The sequence below is a fragment of the Pseudorasbora parva genome, chromosome 9 (assembly GCF_024679245.1).
Source record: "Pseudorasbora parva isolate DD20220531a chromosome 9, ASM2467924v1, whole genome shotgun sequence".
NCBI lineage: Eukaryota > Metazoa > Chordata > Actinopteri > Cypriniformes > Gobionidae > Pseudorasbora > Pseudorasbora parva.
Window position 1 is genome coordinate 11554871 of NC_090180.1, and position 21380 is coordinate 11576250.

Genomic DNA, 21380 nt, shown 5'->3' on the forward strand with positions numbered 1-21380 from the left:
CTCCCATCAGAATCAAACTGATTCACTGACTGATACTCCTCCCAACAGCAGAAACACACCCAGAGACCCCTTTTTTTTTCTTTCAAAACCTCTTAATATCTTGTCCAAGGCTTTTTCTGCATATGAATGATACAGTACCTTAAAACTTTGATTGTTGAACAGAGGTGTGCTATGTTTCTATGTTTTTTTTCACCTGCGTGGCAGGCTATAAACAGGAAAACATATTTTAGATTTACATTGAAGGAGGTACCTAAGCCAGAATTCCATAAAGATGTGGGTGGGTTCTTTTGACTATCACCCAGCAAACCCTAGCAATCACCCACAATCCTTAGCACATAGCAAGGCCCTATATTACCTTAAACAACATAACAAATACGGAACACCATCAGATTCAGCAGCCACAGCAACTTCCAGAGGATAAGTGGCTTGAAGAATGGATGGATGGATGGATGGATGGAACCTTGAACAATAACCTAACAAACACAGAACACCTTAAGCTTCAGCAGCCACGCCAACCTCCAGAGGATAAGTGTCTTGAAGAATAGATGGATGGATAGCTAGAACAAGGATTGAACAAACCTAATACAAAAGTACAACCAAAAGCTTCAACAGCCACACCATTCTACAGAAGATAAGTGGTTTAGAGAATGGATGGATGGATGGATGGATGGAACAAGGATTGAACCTTGAACAACCTAACAAACACAGAACATGTAAGTGGAACACCCTAGCCCTACATTCTCAGGTAATTTTTTTTTTTTACAAAAGCTGTCACTGGGGTGGTACCCTTTCAAGGGTTCTAATATGTTATCATTTAGATACTAATATGTCAACTTTTGGTATACCGTTATGTACCTTTGAAGCATTAATATGCACTCTTTAGGTAGAAAGGGCGACAGCTGTGACAGCTTTTGTACCTTTGTTTCAGAGAGTGTATTTAACACCCTGAACACCCAAAAAACTAAATATAAATTCCTAGCAACCACTTAGCGATGCCTTGAAACCACCTGAAACCCCCAAGCAACTGCATAACAATGTATTGAAAAATCACCTAGAACAATCTAGCAACACTCATTAGTAACTACTTAGCAACACCTTCACTATTATGAAAGCACCATTGACTTTTTCTACAAAAAAGTAAAAAACAAATCTTTTCCTAATGTCGTTCCTCACCCGTAAGACCTCCGTTCATCTTCGGAGCACAGATTAAGATATTTTATATTTTAGTCCCAGAGCATATGCAGTCTATGCACACTTTACTGTCCATGTCCAGAAAGGGAATAGAAGCCTTGAGCCTTATATATATTCGGGTCGCCAATGTCACGTGATTTCAGCAGTTCTGAAGCGCCAAACTGCTGAAATCATGTGACATTGGCGACCCGAATCATTGATCGATTCACTGATTCATTGACCGTTTGATTCTTTTTGGAGGGACATGGAGGAGAAGACAATGCTGAATAAAATTGTAGTTTTTGATATTTTTGGAGCAAAATGTATTTTCCATGCTTCAAGAGATTCTAATCAACCAACTGATGTCACATATGGACTACTTTGATGATGTTTTTATTCCCTTTCTGGACATGGACAGTAAAGTGTGTATACACTTGGATACGCTCTGGGACTAAAATATAAAATATCTTAATCTGTGTTCCAAAGATGAACGGAGGTCTTACGGTTGTGGAACAACATTAGGGTGAGTCATTAATGACATCAATTTCATTTTTGGGTGAACTAACCCTTTAATTTGATGTCTATTCCCCATAGAGCCCGCTGCAAACTTTAAATGAAGGGCTCGGAGTAAGTGGCCAAGTACATATGGACAGAATGGCATTCAAGCACTCCAACAACAGCATCAGGAAAGTGGATCCAGATTGTAGATTTGCACAATTATCTCCTAATGCCAGAGTTGCTGGCATTAGAAAAGGGCAAGAGGACAAGGAACATTTATAGAAGAACAGAGCATGGCATCTGTCATCTGATTCCTCTCAGAGGAATTTGCCCAAGTTGAATAAGACACCTCAGCAAGGTGCCATCACCCCTCAATGGGCCCAGAATGATGTTTAAACTGTGCTGTGACCACCAGACCACAATATTAAAGTAGTGCCATCATTATACAGCATGATAAGTGGATTAATAATCTTCTCATAATATAGTCAATTATATTTTTTAATATCAAAATGGTCTGAATATCAGTTGACTAAACAGCTCTCATTCTAATATAATCCATTTTAGTGGTACTATGCTTAATCTTTTTATGTGATACATTGACTTTATTATGGGATGTCATTCTAAAGGTTATTAGAATGTCATTGTCCAACTCCTAAAAATAAAGGTTCTTTATTGGCATCCATATGATTCCTTTAAGAGCCTTTAACATCCATGGAATATTTGTATTATACAAAAGGTTATTTATAGTGAATAATAAAAAAATAAAAAAAAGATAATTAAAATAATCTTCACACTAAAAAATGCTTTTAATTTTAGAAGTTTTCCCTGAGGTTCTCTGGGGGAACCCAAAATGATTCTTCTGTGCATGGAAAAGGGTGCAAAAACATCCTTTTAGAACCTTTATTGTTAATAATGTAAATGTAAAATTAGGTGATCAGTCATATTTCATCCTAAACTTATGCAGTGATTGGATGTATGTGATTACACACCAGTAGAAAGTACTAATTATTACTGTATGCATGCATTTAAATGCTAAAAAACAGTGAGAGTATGGCATGCAATCATTTGTTCTGTATTGTATTTATCGGGTAACACTTTACAACATTTGTCATCTGTAGCTACATTAGTTAACATGAACTAACGATGGAATATATTTTTTAAAGTGTTTATTAATTGTAGATAATATTAACCGACCTTAAATAACATTGAAGAGTTTTATTTTTTAAAACTAACGTTAATAATGATTAATAAATACTGTAACATATGCATTGTTCATTGTTAATGTTAATTAATCCATGAACTGAGGTTAACTAATGGGATTTTATTGTTAAGTGTTACCATTTATGGTACCAAACCAAGCTAAACAAAACATAATCATACATTTTTGGCTTTCACAGTTGTGCTTAGCAGCAGCATATGGGTCACTTTATAGCATGTGAAGGAGAGTCCAGAGCACATCAGGCCCCCTCTCAGCTAAATCAATCCAAGTTAGTGCCAAAAACCCATGACATCATTTAGGGGTTTAGTGGAGGAGGGAGTGGTGAATAGCGCATCATAATTAAGGACACATTCTGTGCAGCTTTTATATGCTGGTGCTGTTTTGATTTTTACCATCTGTTACGTCAGCCCACACCCCTATACTGTTTTATGCCTATTCTTTTTGTTTTCGTCTACATGAGGAATGTTTAATGGCAAGTAATTAACTGTTATGGGACAGAACACAAATGTAATCAAACATGCAGCGTTTTGACGACAGCACAAACCCTGAAGTGATCCGAGTCCTCATTTAACCTGTGTGTGTATACATTGGACAGCACTGAGCAAATACATGCCAAAGCCCAAAAAAAAGCCAAGGGGACGTGGCAAATAACTTGAGTTTTTGGAGCACAAGGGCAGTATTCACTCCAAGACTGAAGCCCTTTCTCTTTCAGTTTACAGCCTATACTCCTATTCTGCTAATAGTTTACCAGCTAAACCACACAAATCTGATGTCACTATGTCAGCTTTTATGTGTGTGTTGTACTTTTGCTTTGATCATACGAGTATAGTACCATTTATCTGTCCAGCTGTATTAGGTGTAGCCTACTTAATATATCTGCAACTGGGGACATTATAATTTCTATAATGTGCTAATATCACTGTAACTAGGGAGATTATAATGTCTATAATGAGCAATTTATTAAATTCAACTTTTCTTACAAACTTAAGTTCATAAATAGGCTACTTTAACTCATGCAGAATTTAATTTTTTCTCTCTCTCTCTTTCCCCCTTTTATTCACCATTCGCATGACTGTAAGTCAGAAAACAAATAGGGGGTAAATATTCGATTGAAAAGACTGAACAATAAAGAGAAGTGAATGTTGGAATGAGTTTCCACTCTGGTCCAATACTTCCTGCTCACTGCTGGCCAGATGAAATAAGAGCAAAACAATCCCCATTATGCAGAAACAGCTGTGCTCCCCATCAGGGGAAGGAAACCCATTCTCTGCAGTAATATGCGCTCAGAATGTGTGACATTCCAGTCAAATCAAATGTGTGGCAGTATATCATTGATTCTGAGAGCGCTGCAAAAGAGCTTTGCAACGCATATTTGAATCTGTGAATCTTTTGGGAAAAAGGAATGGTGATAATACTTTACAGCCTCCTTGTTGCATACATTAAGTTATGGTGCCACTTTATATTAGGTGTCTGCTGATATTCAACATTATGTAAATGCACAGCAGCGTAAACTAAGTGACATGAATTATTAAACTGAGCTATTTACAATGAGCTGCGGGATAACTGGTGATATAGGTGGGGTTAAAGGTGTGGTAGGCGGTTTGGGTGGGTGTGCACTGTGCACTGCATGAAACTGATGACATTTCCTGCACTACAGTAGGCTAGGTCAAATGCATCATGTCTGATGTGGAGGTTAGTCTTGGATTTCAATTGCCTACAATAGGCTAACTAATATAACGATAAAAGGAATTGACTTTAAAACACAATCCAACATAATACATAAATAGGCTACACGAGAGAAAGCCCCATTAATGATCATTAATCTCAACTTTAAACATAAGAAAGCTTCAACCGTTATGTAGGCTATATAGACTTTCGAGTACAAAATAGAAATTCGTTTACCTCGTATGTAGCTTATTTTACTCTCGTCCAACAGGCTGGATGAGGATGCTCCCATTGTGCAGTGTGGCTTGTCCCGGTCCGAGCGGAGGCTTTTTCCCGTTAGTCCGATTCTGTTCTCAAGAACAGCGGCTATTTTGACTGTCAGATAGACGAGCGCAAATAAACTGTGAGTCAAGCATCTCAAACTTCCTCAAACTGCAGCGCCGCCCGCTTATCCTCTCAGCTCTGTCAACATCCGAACAATATTTAGGTCATTTTTTTTTATAAAGCTTTTATATGTAACGTTATACTGTTGTGTTTGTTTATTAGCGCATTTACAAATCTCCAACATCTCTGTAGCCTATTTACCGCGAAAAAAAAGTTATTTTCAAAAGAACTTCAAAAGATCAATGGATTAACGGGTTCGCAAGACATGGCATAACAATGATTTAATTTGAATAGTATTTAGGATACATCGCAGTTTATATTTATTTTAGTCCTCCTCGATTATTCTGAGTTTGTGCGTGCGTGCGTGAAAGAGAGAGAGAGAGAGAGAGAGAGAGAGAGAGAGAGAGAGAGAGAGAGAGAGAGAGAGAGAGAGAGAGAGAGAGAAAGAGAGAGAGAGAGAGAGAGAGAGAGAGAGAGACTGTCTACAAAGTAGGCTTATAAAACGAAGAAAATAAACGTTCGTCCTCTAGTTGAAATGACTCCCAATTAAAAAAAGAAGAGCACATTTGTTAAAACACTCAAAGATGTGATTTGTGTATTGTTATGCGGAACGAATCCTATAAAAGAGAGATATGGTTTAAAAGTTATCAAAAAGGCATATGTTATTACTCTACTCCCCCCTAGAGGCACAGTTTGCATTTAGGTTTAGCCTCTTCTTAATGCACTAATAATGATGCTCAAATATTTTATCATGGTTGTGATTAGTGTATGGAAGAAAAAAAAATGTTTTGTTAACGATAACAAAATTAATGCAATTTAATAATTATTTAAAAATTTAGACTTTTTACATAACTGACGGCATACAAGCTTAATTTAAAATCCATGTTTGAGCTGTTTTAACTTAAAGCAAAAACATTTTTTACATTGTAGCTAAGCTATCTCATAATTGTGGCTTTTTTTAAATGTCAAGTTCATTTTAGCTCGTTTTTACTCATGATCGTGACTTATGTCATTATTTACCAAAGCATGATTTATTTTTCTTATGGGGCCAGAATGAGCTTTTTCATAGTTTTGTTATAGCTAATGATATTCAAATAAACCACATTTTATATCAACTTGTTAATAATTTATTTGAGTTTTTTTTTAATTTTTAAGAAACTATATATATTGTGAAAAGCGCTATACAAATAAATGTGAAATGAAAATGAAATTTTGCACATTATCAAAGTGACTAGGTTTGTGAAAAATACCACATTTCCCAGAAATCATCGGGGCCACTGTATCCGCCATATTGAGCTCAGTAGATCGCGCTGGCAGGAGAGAGAGTGTTTACAACATTGAAATGTAAGTATATAAACAGCTGCGTTTGTACAAAAATATATTTTTGCTAGTTGTCGAGATTGGCGTTTTCTTTATCGCAAAAGGTTGTATGTCACAATATCGTCGACACTGAGTTCAAAGTTGATTTAATGGAGCCTGTAAATACAGCATCTGGATTAGCAGAGAGAGTTAGCCGTTAGCTATACGTTTTCATGACAGCGCAGGAGATAAAACATTTCCTCCTTATTTTTTTCTCTCTTCCGTTTATTTAGTTTTGTGTTTGTTCTGTACGTTGCTGGAGAGCAGACACAGTCATTCAAAGGACACTTTGTACGTACAGGAAAATGCTTTGTCTATTCATTGACACAAAGACTTATAAGTGCCTTCAGAAGCTAATTTTAGCCTGCTAGCTCTGTGACAGCAGGGTTAGACAAATTAGTGGTTTATTATAGTGTGATGATCTAAAACAAAACGTGCAGAGTTGATGATTAAAGTAAACATGCGTAGTGTTTAATGGACGTAATCACGCGCCAACTTTCGGCTTAAACCAACGTCATCAGACCATAACATCCCTCAGATGTCAGTTGTCAGAGATGGTCATGATGAAAATTAATTTTGCTGTCCTTGACCTAAACAAGGATATTTGAAAATTGTAAGATCATTGTCTTCAAGAGGTTTTCAATAAGTCCTAAATATTTATTCATGTATGGATTTTGACATATAACATGCTATGGTTTTGTTTTGATTCTGCATATCATCACATCATGTTGTTCCTTATAGTAGGTTTTTAGTAAAGATCTCTTTGGCGTTTTTTTCACAGAGGTGAAGGAGACAGTGTATAAATATGACACAGACGGTTCAGACGAATGGGGTTCAACCCCTCAGCAAGACATGGGAGCTTAGTCTCTATGAATTACAGAGAACTCCACAGGTAAGAGAATTCATATGCCAATTATTGTACATTTAGGTTTCTCAAGTGTGATTCTGACCGTATGCTAGCTGGTGAAACCCTGCCGACAAACGGCAGCCGATGTTGTTCACAGGAGCATGTTGACCAAGCTAGTGTTGTCAGAAGTACTGACCACGATACCAAATCGGTACTGAAATTTTAAAGATGTGACGCTTTGTGTGCTGTTAAGCGGAATCGTAAACACCTCTGACTGGCTATAGTGCTCCCATGCTCATCAAATATGTCTGTGATTGGCAGACATATTTGTCAGTAATCCGTCTGGGATTAGGGTATAAACTCTAGTAATCTCCGATCAAATTTTAGCCGGTCCAATCAGCTAGCAGAGCGAGTGGCTGAGAACGATAACGTTGATGTTGTGCGCTAGAGTCTGTGGTTTGAGGTGACATATGTCACAACCAAACATTAGTGATTGATTTTAGCAGATCCAGAGTGGCTCTGGGCAGATCCAATAGTTTTAATTTTCAACAGAGTACCCACTTTCAAGGAAGTTAACGCTTGTCAATGGAAAGTGGCCAGACTCAAATGAAACAAATGAAAATCTACAAATAAACAAATTAAACAAATGAAATCTACAGGTAGGACTGTTCTGATTCTGGCAGGACCAGGCCAACAACGTTCAGCATTTCACAAACATGTTGTAAATAAACATCAATGGCGCTTTTCACAGAGAGCTTACTGAGATGCACATGCGAGTGTTTGAATGCATGCGTCTATCTGTTGGTTGACATCAGCTTGTGCTTTTAAACAATCCCGCTTTCAAAACACTTCCATGTGCTTTCAAACGCTGCCATGCATTGATCATTTTAGCCAATCACAGGCACATCTGATGAATATATGTGAGCACAATGGCTAATCAGAGGTATTTACTATTACAGCTCCACAGCACTCAAAGTGTCACATTTTTTAAATTTCAGTACCGATTTGGTATCGTGGACAGTACTTTTGACAACACTGCACTGTACTTACAATGGAAACTGCTCAGGAGACTTGCACAAGCTAGAACGAAATTGTTGAAGGAAGTCATTATTTTGGTGTGTTTTTGTGTTTTAATTAAATTGCGGTCTATGGAGGGGTCAGAGAGCTCTTGGATTTCATCAATAATATCTTAATTTGTGCTCAGAAAATGAACGAAAGTCTGGAACGTCATCCTTTCTGGGTGAACTCTCCCTTTAATGCAGTTTTTGTGCTGTTGGGCCCCTCTAGGAGGCCATCACGGATGGTCTGGAGATTGCCGTGTCCCCGCGCAGCTTACACAGCGAGCTCATGTGTCCCATCTGTCTGGACATGCTGAAGAACACCATGACCACCAAGGAGTGCCTGCACCGCTTCTGTGCCGACTGCATCATTACTGCACTTAGATCGGGGTGGGTTTGTGTTATCCATAGGACTTATGTACGCAGATTTATATTATACTAAATTGAATATTGCAATGTTAATGCATATCATAGTAAAAAAAATAACAAGTGCCCTCATAATCTTTAATCAAAACTTTATTATAGAAAATTGCAGTATTTCTTATAAATGATTTCCTCTGCACATCATTATATTTGTTTTAATGCATGTGCCCTCGTAGTCATGAATCAAAATAAACCACCCAATCAATTCCTGATGGGCACAATCATGTCTCTCCATATATTTTGTCTTGTTTGAGAAGACTTTTCACTTGCAAATATGTCACAATTTGGAAGAATATCGCAGCTTCTGTTTCAGGGCAGGCCAACGATCCTTTGCCTCTAGCAACCTGTCACTCAAATGAGAATTTTGCGATTAGCAAATGATCCAATCAAAATAAAATTTCACCCTACATTTTATTTTTCTCATTCGAGAATATGGATTATGAGATATGGTTTCATGCTTATTTTAAACTGTATATTTGCATTGTCACTTTTTCATTTTCATGTCTTCTCTGGATCACAGGAATAAGGAGTGTCCAACATGCAGGAAGAAGCTGGTGTCTAAGCGCTCCCTCCGTCCAGACCCCAACTTTGACGCCCTGATAAGTAAGATCTACCCCAGCAGAGACGAGTACGAAGCCCACCAGGAGAGAGTGTTGGCCCGCATCAGCAAGCACAACAACCAGCAGGCGCTCAGCCACAGTATTGAAGAGGGCCTAAAAATCCAGGCCTTGAACAGGTTAGATGGCTGATATACATCCATGTGGAATTTTTGCTATTTCTAGTGTTACCATATACCTTATTCACTGCCTTCACATGCTGAAATCAGTTAAAGCTTGAATGGATTTTAAATATTATGTCTTGCAATTAACAGACTTTATAACATGATAACTATATTAGAGTCCAGACCAGCAGACAATAACGTTTACTTTTTATTCAAAGTTCTGTCCCCTGCCTTTTTTAAGTCCCTGTGACCCTGAAGTTGCAACTGACTTAACTTCAGTATTGTGACAGTGTTTTACAGTGGAACCTCCACTCCATCCCTCGTTCACAGAATGACTGTTGGAGGGTAGTGGTAAAGGATATTCAATAGGGCTGGGACAATAATTTGAGCGTTTCTGAATTTTCCGAATGCATCGCGACTCTCTCGAATCGACTCTGAGCTTAGTTTTTGACAGCAGATGGCACTGCATGCATGATACAGTGCATAAAACAGCCATACTCTGCTTGCATCCATTTCCTTGCACACATCACTTGAACCTTCTATAAAATAATCATTCATTAATGAAGCCAATTACAGTATTTGCAGTGGGCTGTTTACATTAAAGGGTACATAACACACAGTTTCTCCCAGTCTCATGTTAATCTTGAGTACTTATAGAGTAGTATTGCATCCTTCATATCTTCAGTCTATCTTTAGTTTTTTTATATTTATAAAAGAAAGAGACACTACAGATTATTTCCAAAAACATCCGAGCTTGTGCAGGCATGTAGTGGTTGGAGCTAAACAGTCACAAACAAACACACACACACAAAATACATCATGGCATTATCCCTGGATCATTTTTGATTCACATTATGTTTGTGTTATATGCACTTGTGTGCCGATTGCCAACAAAACAGACATTTGATGCAGTTTCACTCACCGCCAGTTATTTCTACTCATGACCATGAACAAACAAACACACTTCCAGAACTCCTTTGCTGCTCCGGACAAACAAGCCGTTTCATTAACAAAAAAAAGCTGAACGCTGAACAAGTTTATCTTTTCTTCACAACCACAATAAAAGCACTTATTTAGTGACATTGTTGATTTTGTGGTCTAAAAAAAAAAAAAGACAGCACTGCCGATGTTCTGTAACCCGAACAAAGCTTGTTGATGAGCATGCTCTTGCTCTGTTTCTGGTCAATGTATGCATAAGCTCATCTGGGAGAAGTAACCATACAAGGAATTATGCCCTTTATGATGCCATACTCGAAAAATACTTTCTGAAATCGCGTTAGAACCCCTTTTAATCTCGTGTTATAAAAGCATTCAGCGGTGCAAGTACATTCTCAGACTTGCCCGAAAGCTCTTTAGCGCTCTTCTTCCCGAGCGTTTGAGCGTGCGATTTAGAAACTAGCCTAGCGCACCATCTGCTGATAAAAACTAAGCTCAGAATCGATTCGAGAGAGAATCGCGATGCATTCAGAAAATCTCAGAATCAATCCACGAATTGCAATGCATTGATTTATTGCCCCAGCCCCAGTTTTATTCAAACTGATGTCATCAGAGAAGGAACGGCATTCCAAAACATTTTTTCTGCGTGTTAACTTGCATAGATTAATTGTTCACCACAAGACTAGTAATGTGCTCTAGCAAAGTAAATGGGGTATTCATTCTCAATATAATTTCTATGTGCCATTATTGTTATAGTTGTGATGTAGGGTGCTATTCTTTTAGTTAATTATAAATGATAACGCATGACTTGGCTTTAAGACAGCTGCAGAATGTAAAACAATTTTTTCCGTTTGTTACTGTGTTCCCACTTCCACCACCGGGACACTATAGACTCCAGCGAGGGAAGAAGCACCAGATCGAAAATGGCAGCGGGGCAGAGGACAATGGGGACAGCTCACACTGCAGCAACGCATCAGTGCACAGTAACCAAGAGGCCGGGCCCAGCATCAAACGAACCAAAACTTCTGACGACTCAGGACTGGACATGGACAATGCCACAGAGAACGGAGGAGGTGACCTGGCACTGGACGGGGCCAGCGAGATTGAGCTGGTGTTCCGCCCTCACCCGACGCTGATGGAGAAAGAAGACGCAGCGCAGACAAGGTGGGCCATCTCTGTTAATGTATTTGCTAACATATATGCAAGTAATTAGCTTTGCTTAACCAATTTATTGTTGTTTTAGCTGTCTTTTAGGTAAGTTTCTGGTTTATATTTTATTTAGCCTGAGTTTGAATATGGAATTTGTTACCAGGTATATTAAGACATCGGGGAACGCAACAGTGGACCACCTCTCCAAATACTTGGCTGTCAGATTGGCTTTGGAGGAAATGCGCAAGAACGGAGAAGGAAGCCCCATCAACGTAGAGGCAGCCAGTGAAAAACAGTACACCATCTACATCCCTACAGCAAACAACCAGTTCACAGTGAGTTTGGTGCTGCTTCTCCTACTAAAGACATCTAGGACGGCACAATATGGCCAAGCATTTATATTAAATATCATAATAGGGTAAACATTTAACATCTGATTTTACACTAATTTAAATTTTAATGCAGTTAATTAATAGTTTTCATGTGAATGGCACAGAGACCTGGAGGATTTTATAATGGTTTTCTACAGGAAAACGCACAACGCGACTCTTTAATGCTTTTAAGCCACATTATGCATAACATTTAATTTAGTGTTACATTCATATTTATGGATGATTTGCTTGTCTGTGTAGTTTGCATCAATTGGGTGAATACTGAATTTTGGTCTTCTCATACGAGTGTGACATCACTTGAAAACCATTACTTGAAAACCAAAACAGGGATGGAAATTAGCACCCGCCACCAGCCAAATGCGGGTGATTTTGAGTTGTGCCGGGTAAACTCGCTTCACCTACCGGCCACCGTGGCGGGTAAATAAAAATAGCAAACTGTTTCCCCTCTTTATAAACTGTATTCAGTGCATGCGAGTGCGGCCGTATGTCCGAATATGACCAGTCGTTTTCGCCATCATTACCCGGATGTAGTGCCAGAAGACGCAAATAAGAACTTGAGAGAAGATCCGTCACTGTCATCCGGAAGCGCGCACCCGTCTCACAGCGCGCAAATATTGAGTTCTCTTTCAAGTCTTGTGCTTAAACAGACAAACTCACACAAAAAGTATGCCAACATGTTCACAAAAAGTTGGCATACACAAAAAGTATGCCAACATGTTCATCTTGATGAGTATTCTAGCAGACATAGTCTGAATATGCCTTAAGTGAACTTTCGTGAAAGATGACGCATATCCTTCTATTAGGTCTTAAAGGGGAAGTAGCCTTTAGTGCTATGTTTAATGTCAAACAAAAGGACATCACTCACTGCTCTTGATTGAATAGCTTTTGTAAGTTTAGTAAGGATTAATCTTTCATTTAAACAGTTAAATATGCAGTTATTTTACATTTGATTACTTTATTCAATTTCTGTACCTTTCTGCAGGCCAGTAGACCTGTACATTATTATTTAATGTACACATGAGTGAGGTCGAGTTAAACATTTTAGTTTGAATTTTATTTTATACTGTGGGTTGTTGCAATGTGCTAAATAAATATTTGCATAATTTGTAATTGATTTATTATTTTGAAACTTTAATATTAATTAATGCAATTGCAATGCCTTGATTTTTAGTAAAGTTACACAGTCACAGCATTAGCCATAAATGCAATGGATAATTGGCATAATTTCTTTTAGTGCTTCGGTTTCAGCCAATAATTTTTATTTTCGTGCATCTCTACCGACAATGTTCTGCTCGGTGTGTCGTCAACACGCTTCAGGAGATGCCAAAACTAGGAGTTTCATTGTTGGTACTAAAAACCTAAAACTGGAAGCCATAAAAGACCACGAATCATCCAAATGCCACATCCAGGTAAAAAAAAAAAAAAAATGGCACACAGAGCCCTACTCATTTAATGAAATGTATATCAGTTCATGGTTTGTGTGTGTATAAGAGTGAAAGAAAAAATGTAAGTATTTCATTGAGATTTGAGATTAAATTAACAGCTTAAGTAGTGTTGAGCTTGTAGTATTAATTTTCACGTGCAGTTACACATTGTCGGTTATAAACAAGAAAGTGGCTGGTTAAAACATTGAGTGGCTGGTAGATTTTGAAATCCACCAGCCACAGTGGCCGGTGGACAAAAAAGTTAATTTCCATCCCTGCCATTGGACTCCTGTTTTATGTGTCATACGTGCATTTCTTCAGCATGACAGTTTACTTTCCCCCTCCCAGGTCCTGAACGGCTCCTTCTCTCTGGAGCTGGTAAGTGAGAAGTACTGGAAAGTCAACAAACCCATGGAGTTGTACTTCGCTCCAACGAAGGAGCACAAATGAATCCTGTGAGACACGAGGGTCCGAGCTGACCCGGGACAGACTGATGATGGTTCATCCTCTCTTCTCTCTCCTTGTTTCTTTCTTTTTTTTCTTGCTGTTTCTCCTCAATCTGGAGTAAAATAGTCTCGGGTGCCCTGGCTCCTCAATAACTGTGGCTGCTTTGTTTTAGTTTTTTTTATTTTATTGTCTTTTTGTATGAGAACGAGACCAGGGTTTATCTTTAGGAATGGGTGGGAGGGCCATGGAAGTCAAACCAGTGTGGATTTGTTTGTTTTTTCTCACCCTTTCAGTTGACACAATCATTTCATTGTTACATGTTTTTGAGTCAAGAGGACTCGGACGTTGCCTTCAACACGCCAAAATTTTAGTCAAAATGGATATTTTGCGACGGTAACACCATGAAGAAATAATACTGAGTGCTTCATGAAAGACTCTGTCGGAAGGTGGTTTTCATAGCCAATGCCGCTGTCCTTTATTATCAGAGTTGACCAATGACGTTCGCAGAACTGTAAGAGATTTTAAGTGCATTTTTTGACAGACCACTCCTGTAGCAGCAACATTTGTTCACTAACAAGACTGCATCGTCCCACTGTGTACCAGTACAATGTGATGGCTTGGTTCACATGGCACTGTCATGTCACTAGTCTGTACTAGTGTGTTGGTCGTCAGATGTTTTGGGGATTGTACATACTACATCACTTTATAGAATAACTACCTGGAAAATGTAAATTGACAACATTGTTACAGCTATTACAGTACCGTTTCATAATAACATAAGTTGGCAGTTGTACATTTGGACCCAGTTTTTGATAGTTGCATTTCATATACACTTCATCCAAGACATGGAAAAACTTTTTAGAGCATGAAGTACTTTTAGTTTGACGTCCTTGGCATACATTTGAGTTCATGTTGTTGTTTGGGGAAAAAAAATGTATACAGCGTTCTTTGTTTGGAAAATAAAAAAATGTATGCAAATGCTGGTGTCACGCTCTTTGTGTCATGCAATAGCTTTTTTTTTTTTGAAGTTCTCCGGTATAGTGGAGAAGTAAAAACACATCCCCAGCAGATGGCGTTGAGTGCTCAGGTCAGCTTTCCAATAGCTCAAACAGTAGAGCAATGGTGCTAGCAACGCCAAGGGCATGGGTTCGTTTCTCAGGGAAAGCAAGAATTGACCAAATGTGTATCTTGAATGCAATGTGAGACGCTTTGGATAAAAGCATCAGCCAAATGCATAAATGAGAAATGAAATGAATAAATGAGGTCATTTAAGCCTATGGCAAGTGATACAATAGAAAAGTGAAAGAAAAAAAAATGCCATGGTGTAAAAATATACCACAATACAAACAGATGATTAACTTAGAAGTATTTGTCACAAGTTTGCACAGTAAGGTCCCACAAAGCTATTTTATAAATTGAGAATAAACCAATAATATTCTGTTAAACAATTATTTTCATGTTCTGGCCAATAATAAGTATTAAAATGTTTTATTTTGTTTAAAACACAAAGTACATCACATTAATCCAGGCATCATAACAATGTGCCGTATGACAATGGATATTTGTAACAACAAAAAAAGTTAGATGATGGCAAAGGTATTTGAAATATTGAATAGAAAACATTCACAGGATTAGTGTTTTACTATATTTGATTAAATAAATGCAGCCTTGGTGAGCATAAGATACTTTAAAACATACAATTAAAAATATCTTACAAACAGTCAGTATATGCACACTATTGCCAAAAGTATTGGGACCCCTCCAAATCATTGTAACAAATTTGATTCTTTACGGATAAACCCCTTGAGATGCATCGTCTCATTTTCATCATTGAATTCAGGTGTATAAAATCAAGCACCTAGGCATTCAGGTGCTTCTACAAACATTTATGAAAGAATCGGTCGCTCTCAGGAGCTCAGTGAATTCAAGTGTAGTACCGTGATAGATTGCCACCTGTGCAATAAATCCATTCGTGAAATTTCTTCATTACTAAATATACCACGGTCAACTGTCAGTGGTATTATAACAAAGTGGGAGCAATTGGAAAGATGAGCAACTCAACCACAAAGTCTTAGGCCACGTAAAATCACAGAGCGGGGTCAGCACATGCTGAGGTGAACAGGGCGCAGAAGTTGCCAATTTGTGCAGAGTCAATAACAACAGACCTCTAAACTTCATGTGGCCTTCCGATTAGCTCAAGAACAGTGCGTAGAGAGCTTGAAATTGGTTTCCGTGGCCGAGCAGCTGCATCCAAGCCTAACATCAAGTGCAATGCAAAGCGTCAGATGAGAGAAAAGATCTAGCATCATTAGGATTGATATTTTGTTTTCAAAAGCAATGAAATTCATAGACAGTCATAATCTCAAACTTTATATAAAACATCTGATTTATGGACTGATTCACAATTACCTTCTCTGTTCTTGCTTCCTGAAGCTTAAGAAACCGAGACATTTCCCTAGCGGCCTATTAATATGGCCTCAGGTGACCTACCAGTCGTTTATATGTCCAGAAGAGATTCAGGCAGGCCGTGGTTCATCATGTACAGTCAGTGCCTGTCTGTGTCAGTTCTGCATTGATATGCGGCCATTCAGAATGGATTTTACAGCCTCGCAGCGGGGAGGCAGCTGACCCTCACTGCAGTCTCAGAAATGTGTTTTAACTAGCACTCTCAGGGCGGTCTTGAACTTAAAGGGATAGTTCACTTTAAAATGAAAATTCTGTCATCCTTTACTCACCCTCAAGTTGTTTCAAACCTGTATGAATTTCTTTCTTCAGCTGAACACAAGGTAAGATATTTTGAAGAATGTCAGTAACCAAACAGTTACCTGGAGCCATTGACTTCCATAGTATTTTTTTTTCCTACTATGGAAGTCATTGGCTCCAGTTAACTGTTTGGTTACTGACATTCTTCAAAATATCTTACCTTGTGTTCAGCTGAAGAAAGAAATTCATACAGGTTTGAAACAACTTGAGGGTGAGTAAAGGATGACAGAATTTTCATTTTAAAGTGAACTATCCCTTTAACGCGGTCGGGGTCATGGAAGGGGTGCTAACACCCCGCTGCCTTGAAAGGGCTGAGAGCTGCAACCTCCCACATCAAAAGATGGACAATGCATTTGTAAAAGCCCCTGACAGTATGCCCATATAACCGTAAGCGTCTGGCATTTTCACAGATCAAAAAATTATCTCTGGACCCTTCAGGGTTGACTGTTTTAGGTCAGTTGGCATCTGCTCATGTGTTTGCTTGTTAGTTCATCTGATGCTCACAGCATTCCTAAACAGATATGTAAGCATGAGATTAGAAAATCTATTAATATGCTGATGATGCTCATGTTAAACTAGTCATTGCGTCATCAGCATTTGTAGTTTAATGCCACCTGCCACTCAGTGATTTGCAGATGGCAACTTTGTGCAGATATTTCCTGGCAGTCACAACTAAGGACCTTATTTCAACTGTCCGAAAGAGCTGAGGGCTGGATGAGAACACTCTTGGACTGGTTCCACAGAGTGCGCTGAACAATCAGATATTCATGTTTTGACACACAGTGAGTAACAGGACCTGTATTCCCTGTCTGTGATTAAAGCCTCCATACACTGACAAATTGTCAAACCGATTCATTCGATTCAGATCTTCTCGTTAAACGCTCTGCGGTCAGAATTTCTGCTGAAAGAGTTCCTGTGCAATGTTCCAGCATCCAGTGGAAAACGTTTAGCAGAGCAGAAGCAATAGCAGCAAAGTTCATGGCTTTGAAATGACCGGAATGATGTTTGACTGTCCAGATACATTTGACCATAAGTCTCTAATATGCAAAATGATATTATAAAGCAGATCATTTTGGGTTTCGTTTTATGGATGATTTGTTGATTCCTGTGTATTTAAATGTATTAATAAATAAATAAAATGCATATATATTCAGTTTATTACACTATATGAAATAATAATTTCATAACATTTGATATATTTTGTGTTATGAAATTATTTTCATATAGTCTAATATACTGAATATGTATTTTATTTTAAATGGCTAATAAAATAAATACATTATTTTATTCTATATATAAATGGGAGGATGTTATTTGATTTTATTAGCCATTTATGTTCATGTTTATCTCTTCAGCATCTGGAAAAGGAAACTTCCGGAAATGCTTGGTCACAGTCCATCTACACACCATAACTGATGAAATATTGTCTGTGTAATTGGTTCTCTTTAACTATCTGCTCCCGACTGTGTGTGATTAAAGAACCCTGCACGCATCTGCTGCCGTCTATCTTCTTGTATTTTATGTTCCTGGACTGACTGTTCAGTTTATCATGTGCAAATGTTGTTAGTAAGCAAAGCACGTATTTCACGTTCAAGGCACAACACCTTTTTGTTGTTGTTCAATAACATTTTAGTTCTGAATCAAGCCTTTTTAGCCAATGAGATAACAGTACAACATGTGCTTGTGTTGTGATTGGTGCTCTGTATGTGAACGCTTCCAACACTTTCTTCCTTTGTTTAGGGGGTGATAGAAACTCCTGGGCCAAATCTGAGCGCATGGGCACCATGCCACTATTTGGACATTTGGGACAATTGTTGGTGTGTTGTTGCTACTACAAGGTGTTTTTAACCTCCTAAATCAGAGAAACTCCACAGAGGTACGCTGTGTTCACTATAGATCACGTGACAGCCTGAAGCCTGTTCTCAAGCAGGTCATGCACCACACGTACACAACGTCCTTTTACAGAAATTTGAGAGCTTATTCATCTTTACGTCTGTGCCGGTGACGTTCAACAGAAATATTTTCAAGCAAAGCGTGAGGAATTGTGTCCTAATTATATGCTTTTTCTAAACATGTTAGGCTACTTTTACATTCGAGGTCATTTTAAAGTATTTGTTTGAATCAAGTCATAAAAAGAAAACTTAAGGAGTAATGACTAATAGTAAGTTTAACCTAAAAGTTACATCATAACTGTTAATTCTATATTCTACTAATTAATTATAATTTCAGTTAAAAATGTATTTTAATATTTAGTTATAATTCTGTATATTATACCTATTTAGTAAAACGGTTGAATAACAAACTAAATATTGCAAGTCTTTAAACAAATAATCTATTTCATTGTTTCCTTATTTCCTTTTTGTTATACATTAACTGGGATGGGAATTTTTAACAATATCTATTGCATTGTCAATGAATGAAGTATTCTTAGTAATAGTCATGTGATGTCACTCTTGAATTTTGATTTAGACAATCATTAGACAAAATGTTGTTCTTTACTTACTCTATGGACAGTATGCTGTTATAGTTAATAATGGGTCCCAGAAATAGTTTTTTCACACATGGGTGGATGCTTGGGCAACTAAAACCAAACACCGCATAATATGTTGTCTTCTGGTCCATCAGGCATTAGCATTTAGCCTCAATTTTAATTTTCCTTCAGTACTCCATCTGGGATTGCAGGTAGATTCTCTGGTTTTCTCTGATCAAATTTAACCGGTCCAATCAGTGAACAGAGCGAGTGTCTGAGAACGATAACGTTGATGTCGTGTGCTACAGTCTATGGTTTGTCATGACCAAACATTAGCGATTGGTTATGGCAGATCCAATAGTTTTAATCTTCAACAGAGTACTCACCTTCAAGGAAGTTAACGCTTGTCATTGGAGAGTGACCAGACTCTCTGTACAAATGAAATGTACGGGATAATAAGCCTTAGGGACCTGGTGTGATGGAAAGGCACTCCAGATCACTTCATGCGGGACCCGGTCAAACACATTCTCCAAGTTCAGAAACGGAATGTGGACTTTCTTGTTCTTCTCTTGATGTTTCTCCATGAGTAGCCAGCGTGGATAACATCAGTCTTTCCACATCCCTTGACAAAACTGCATTGATTTAGGATGGTGCTGGCAATGCTAGGTGGCGCCCATCAAGAATCATTTCAAAATTCTTAATTGTATGACACAGGGGACAGATGGGTCTATAGTTGGTACATTCACTCACATCGCCATTTCCCTTTCAGACTGGCACTGTGACACTGGTTGTCCAGGCTCGGTGTGACTTGTTTTCTGCGATCATCCGATTGAAGAGTGGTAGCAGGATCTCAGCACCAGGATCTCAGCCCTCCAACGTCCCATTTATTAGTTTCCAGGCTTCGTCTGGTCCCATCGCTTTGCCATTCTTTATTTTATTGATGGCTGCAAGTACTTTGGCTACAGTGATTGGTGGGATGGATCCAGAAATGGGTTCAGGGCTGGGAATTGGTGGATTTGGGAACTCTTCATTAGAGATCTGTGAGAAGTAGTCAAACCATCCTTTGAGGATGGCTGGCGTGTCTCAGAGGAGTGATGGTTTGCGTCCTTGATGTGCATCACCTGGCCAATGACTTACAAGGATGTGTGGAGAGAGCTGTCAGTTTATAATTATTGGAGGGAATTTTTCCCCCTCAATGTGGTGGTTACGGCCCTGGACTAAAGGGACCACTTTGTCATCGATCACTCGCCTCAGGTCTCTGCTACATAGCATCCAGTAGACGATTTATGTGGAGCGCCCATCAGTGTGGTAGGTTGTGAGGGGCGAGGGTCGCTTCTTGAAAAGGTGTTGCCGATGGCGATGTCTTGAGCCTCAGTGCAGTCTAGGTTGTGGACCCCTGTCCTCCGTGGCGCAGCTCATATCCATCCTTCCCTGAGCCTACATGCCTGTTTAAATCCCTGCCAATCAGGAGAAGCTCATCTGATCCCAGTATCCAGAAGTTGGGCGTCCAGAATTTGTCCATCTCATCATCTGGACCGCCAGTTTGGGAAGAGTAGCATGATATGATACGTGTGAAGGTTGAGCCCAAGATGATCTCTACTTAAGGCGATAAGGCGGTCAGAGATGTATAGGCTATGCCCTGATTGAGTTTTCCCAGCTAAAATATGTAAACGTACCTCAAGACGGCATCAACCTAAATTAAGTTCTACAGGCCCAGTGTTGTTGAACTTTTTTGAACTTAAAAGGCGCAGCTCATGTGCAAGATGCTAGAAAAAAACATCCATGTAGTACATATTTACATAGAACAATTGCTGTTTCCGATGTATAAACAAAAAATGCAGCTGGATGACATTTTCTGCCTACTGCCAAAAATACAATGCCTTCTTCCCCCTTCCTCCTCCTACAATTGATCCCACCTTTTGTTGCCTCTGGCAAACTTCTTAATAGTGCACTCATACAATGGATGATTCATTATATTGTAAATTAATTATTTATCCAATCATTCACTCACATTTCAACAGAACTCTGGGAAAGTACTGCAATGCCTCTGTAAATCAGGGCTGCCGGTGAAATGCAGTTGTTCTAGTTTACTCTTATTGAGGGGGAGCCAAAGGTAATTATATTCGTTAAGTTTTATAACCATTAAATAACGCTGAACGTTTGGGGAGCCACAATTTGTTAGCTGGGTTGGGATTGATAGCATACTGAAGTTGTTCCAGAAAGCACTTAATATAGGACAGTGTTATCTACAGAAAGATTAAAGTGTGATTTAGATTGGGCATTGGAGGAACAAATAAACTCAATGTCTTCAAAACAAATAGTCTCCAAAGGCTGTTTGGAGACTTTATTAAAGAGAGGAGAGGTGAACAATTGAACCCACATCTTCTAGAGTTTGACTTTGTGGGCTATGGACTATAACCAAATCATTTCCTGTTTACCAGCACATACATCCTGG

The 21380-nt window shown here is 38.6% G+C and overlaps 2 protein-coding genes across 2 annotated transcripts in view; one reads left to right on the plus strand and one right to left on the minus strand.

Annotated features, from left to right (window-relative positions):
• The window catches only part of niban1b (niban apoptosis regulator 1b), a 28789-nt gene extending 23711 nt beyond the window's left edge, over positions 1–5078 (minus strand). The window contains exon 1 of the mRNA XM_067453919.1: positions 4790–5078. Within this exon, the coding sequence (XP_067310020.1) occupies positions 4790–4844 (55 nt within the window). The 5' untranslated portion in view covers positions 4845–5078. The remainder of the gene's footprint in view (positions 1–4789) is intronic.
• Positions 5079–6162: 1084 nt separating this feature from the next.
• rnf2 (ring finger protein 2) lies at positions 6163–14670 on the plus strand. Its single transcript, XM_067453921.1, has 7 exons — positions 6163–6280; positions 7077–7187; positions 8430–8590; positions 9144–9359; positions 11172–11444; positions 11593–11764; positions 13594–14670. The coding sequence occupies exons 2-7, from the start codon at positions 7101–7103 to the stop codon at positions 13693–13695; spliced, it is 1011 nt and encodes a 336-aa protein (XP_067310022.1). The 5' UTR covers positions 6163–6280; positions 7077–7100; the 3' UTR covers positions 13696–14670.
• The last annotated feature ends 6710 nt before the right edge of the window (positions 14671–21380 follow it).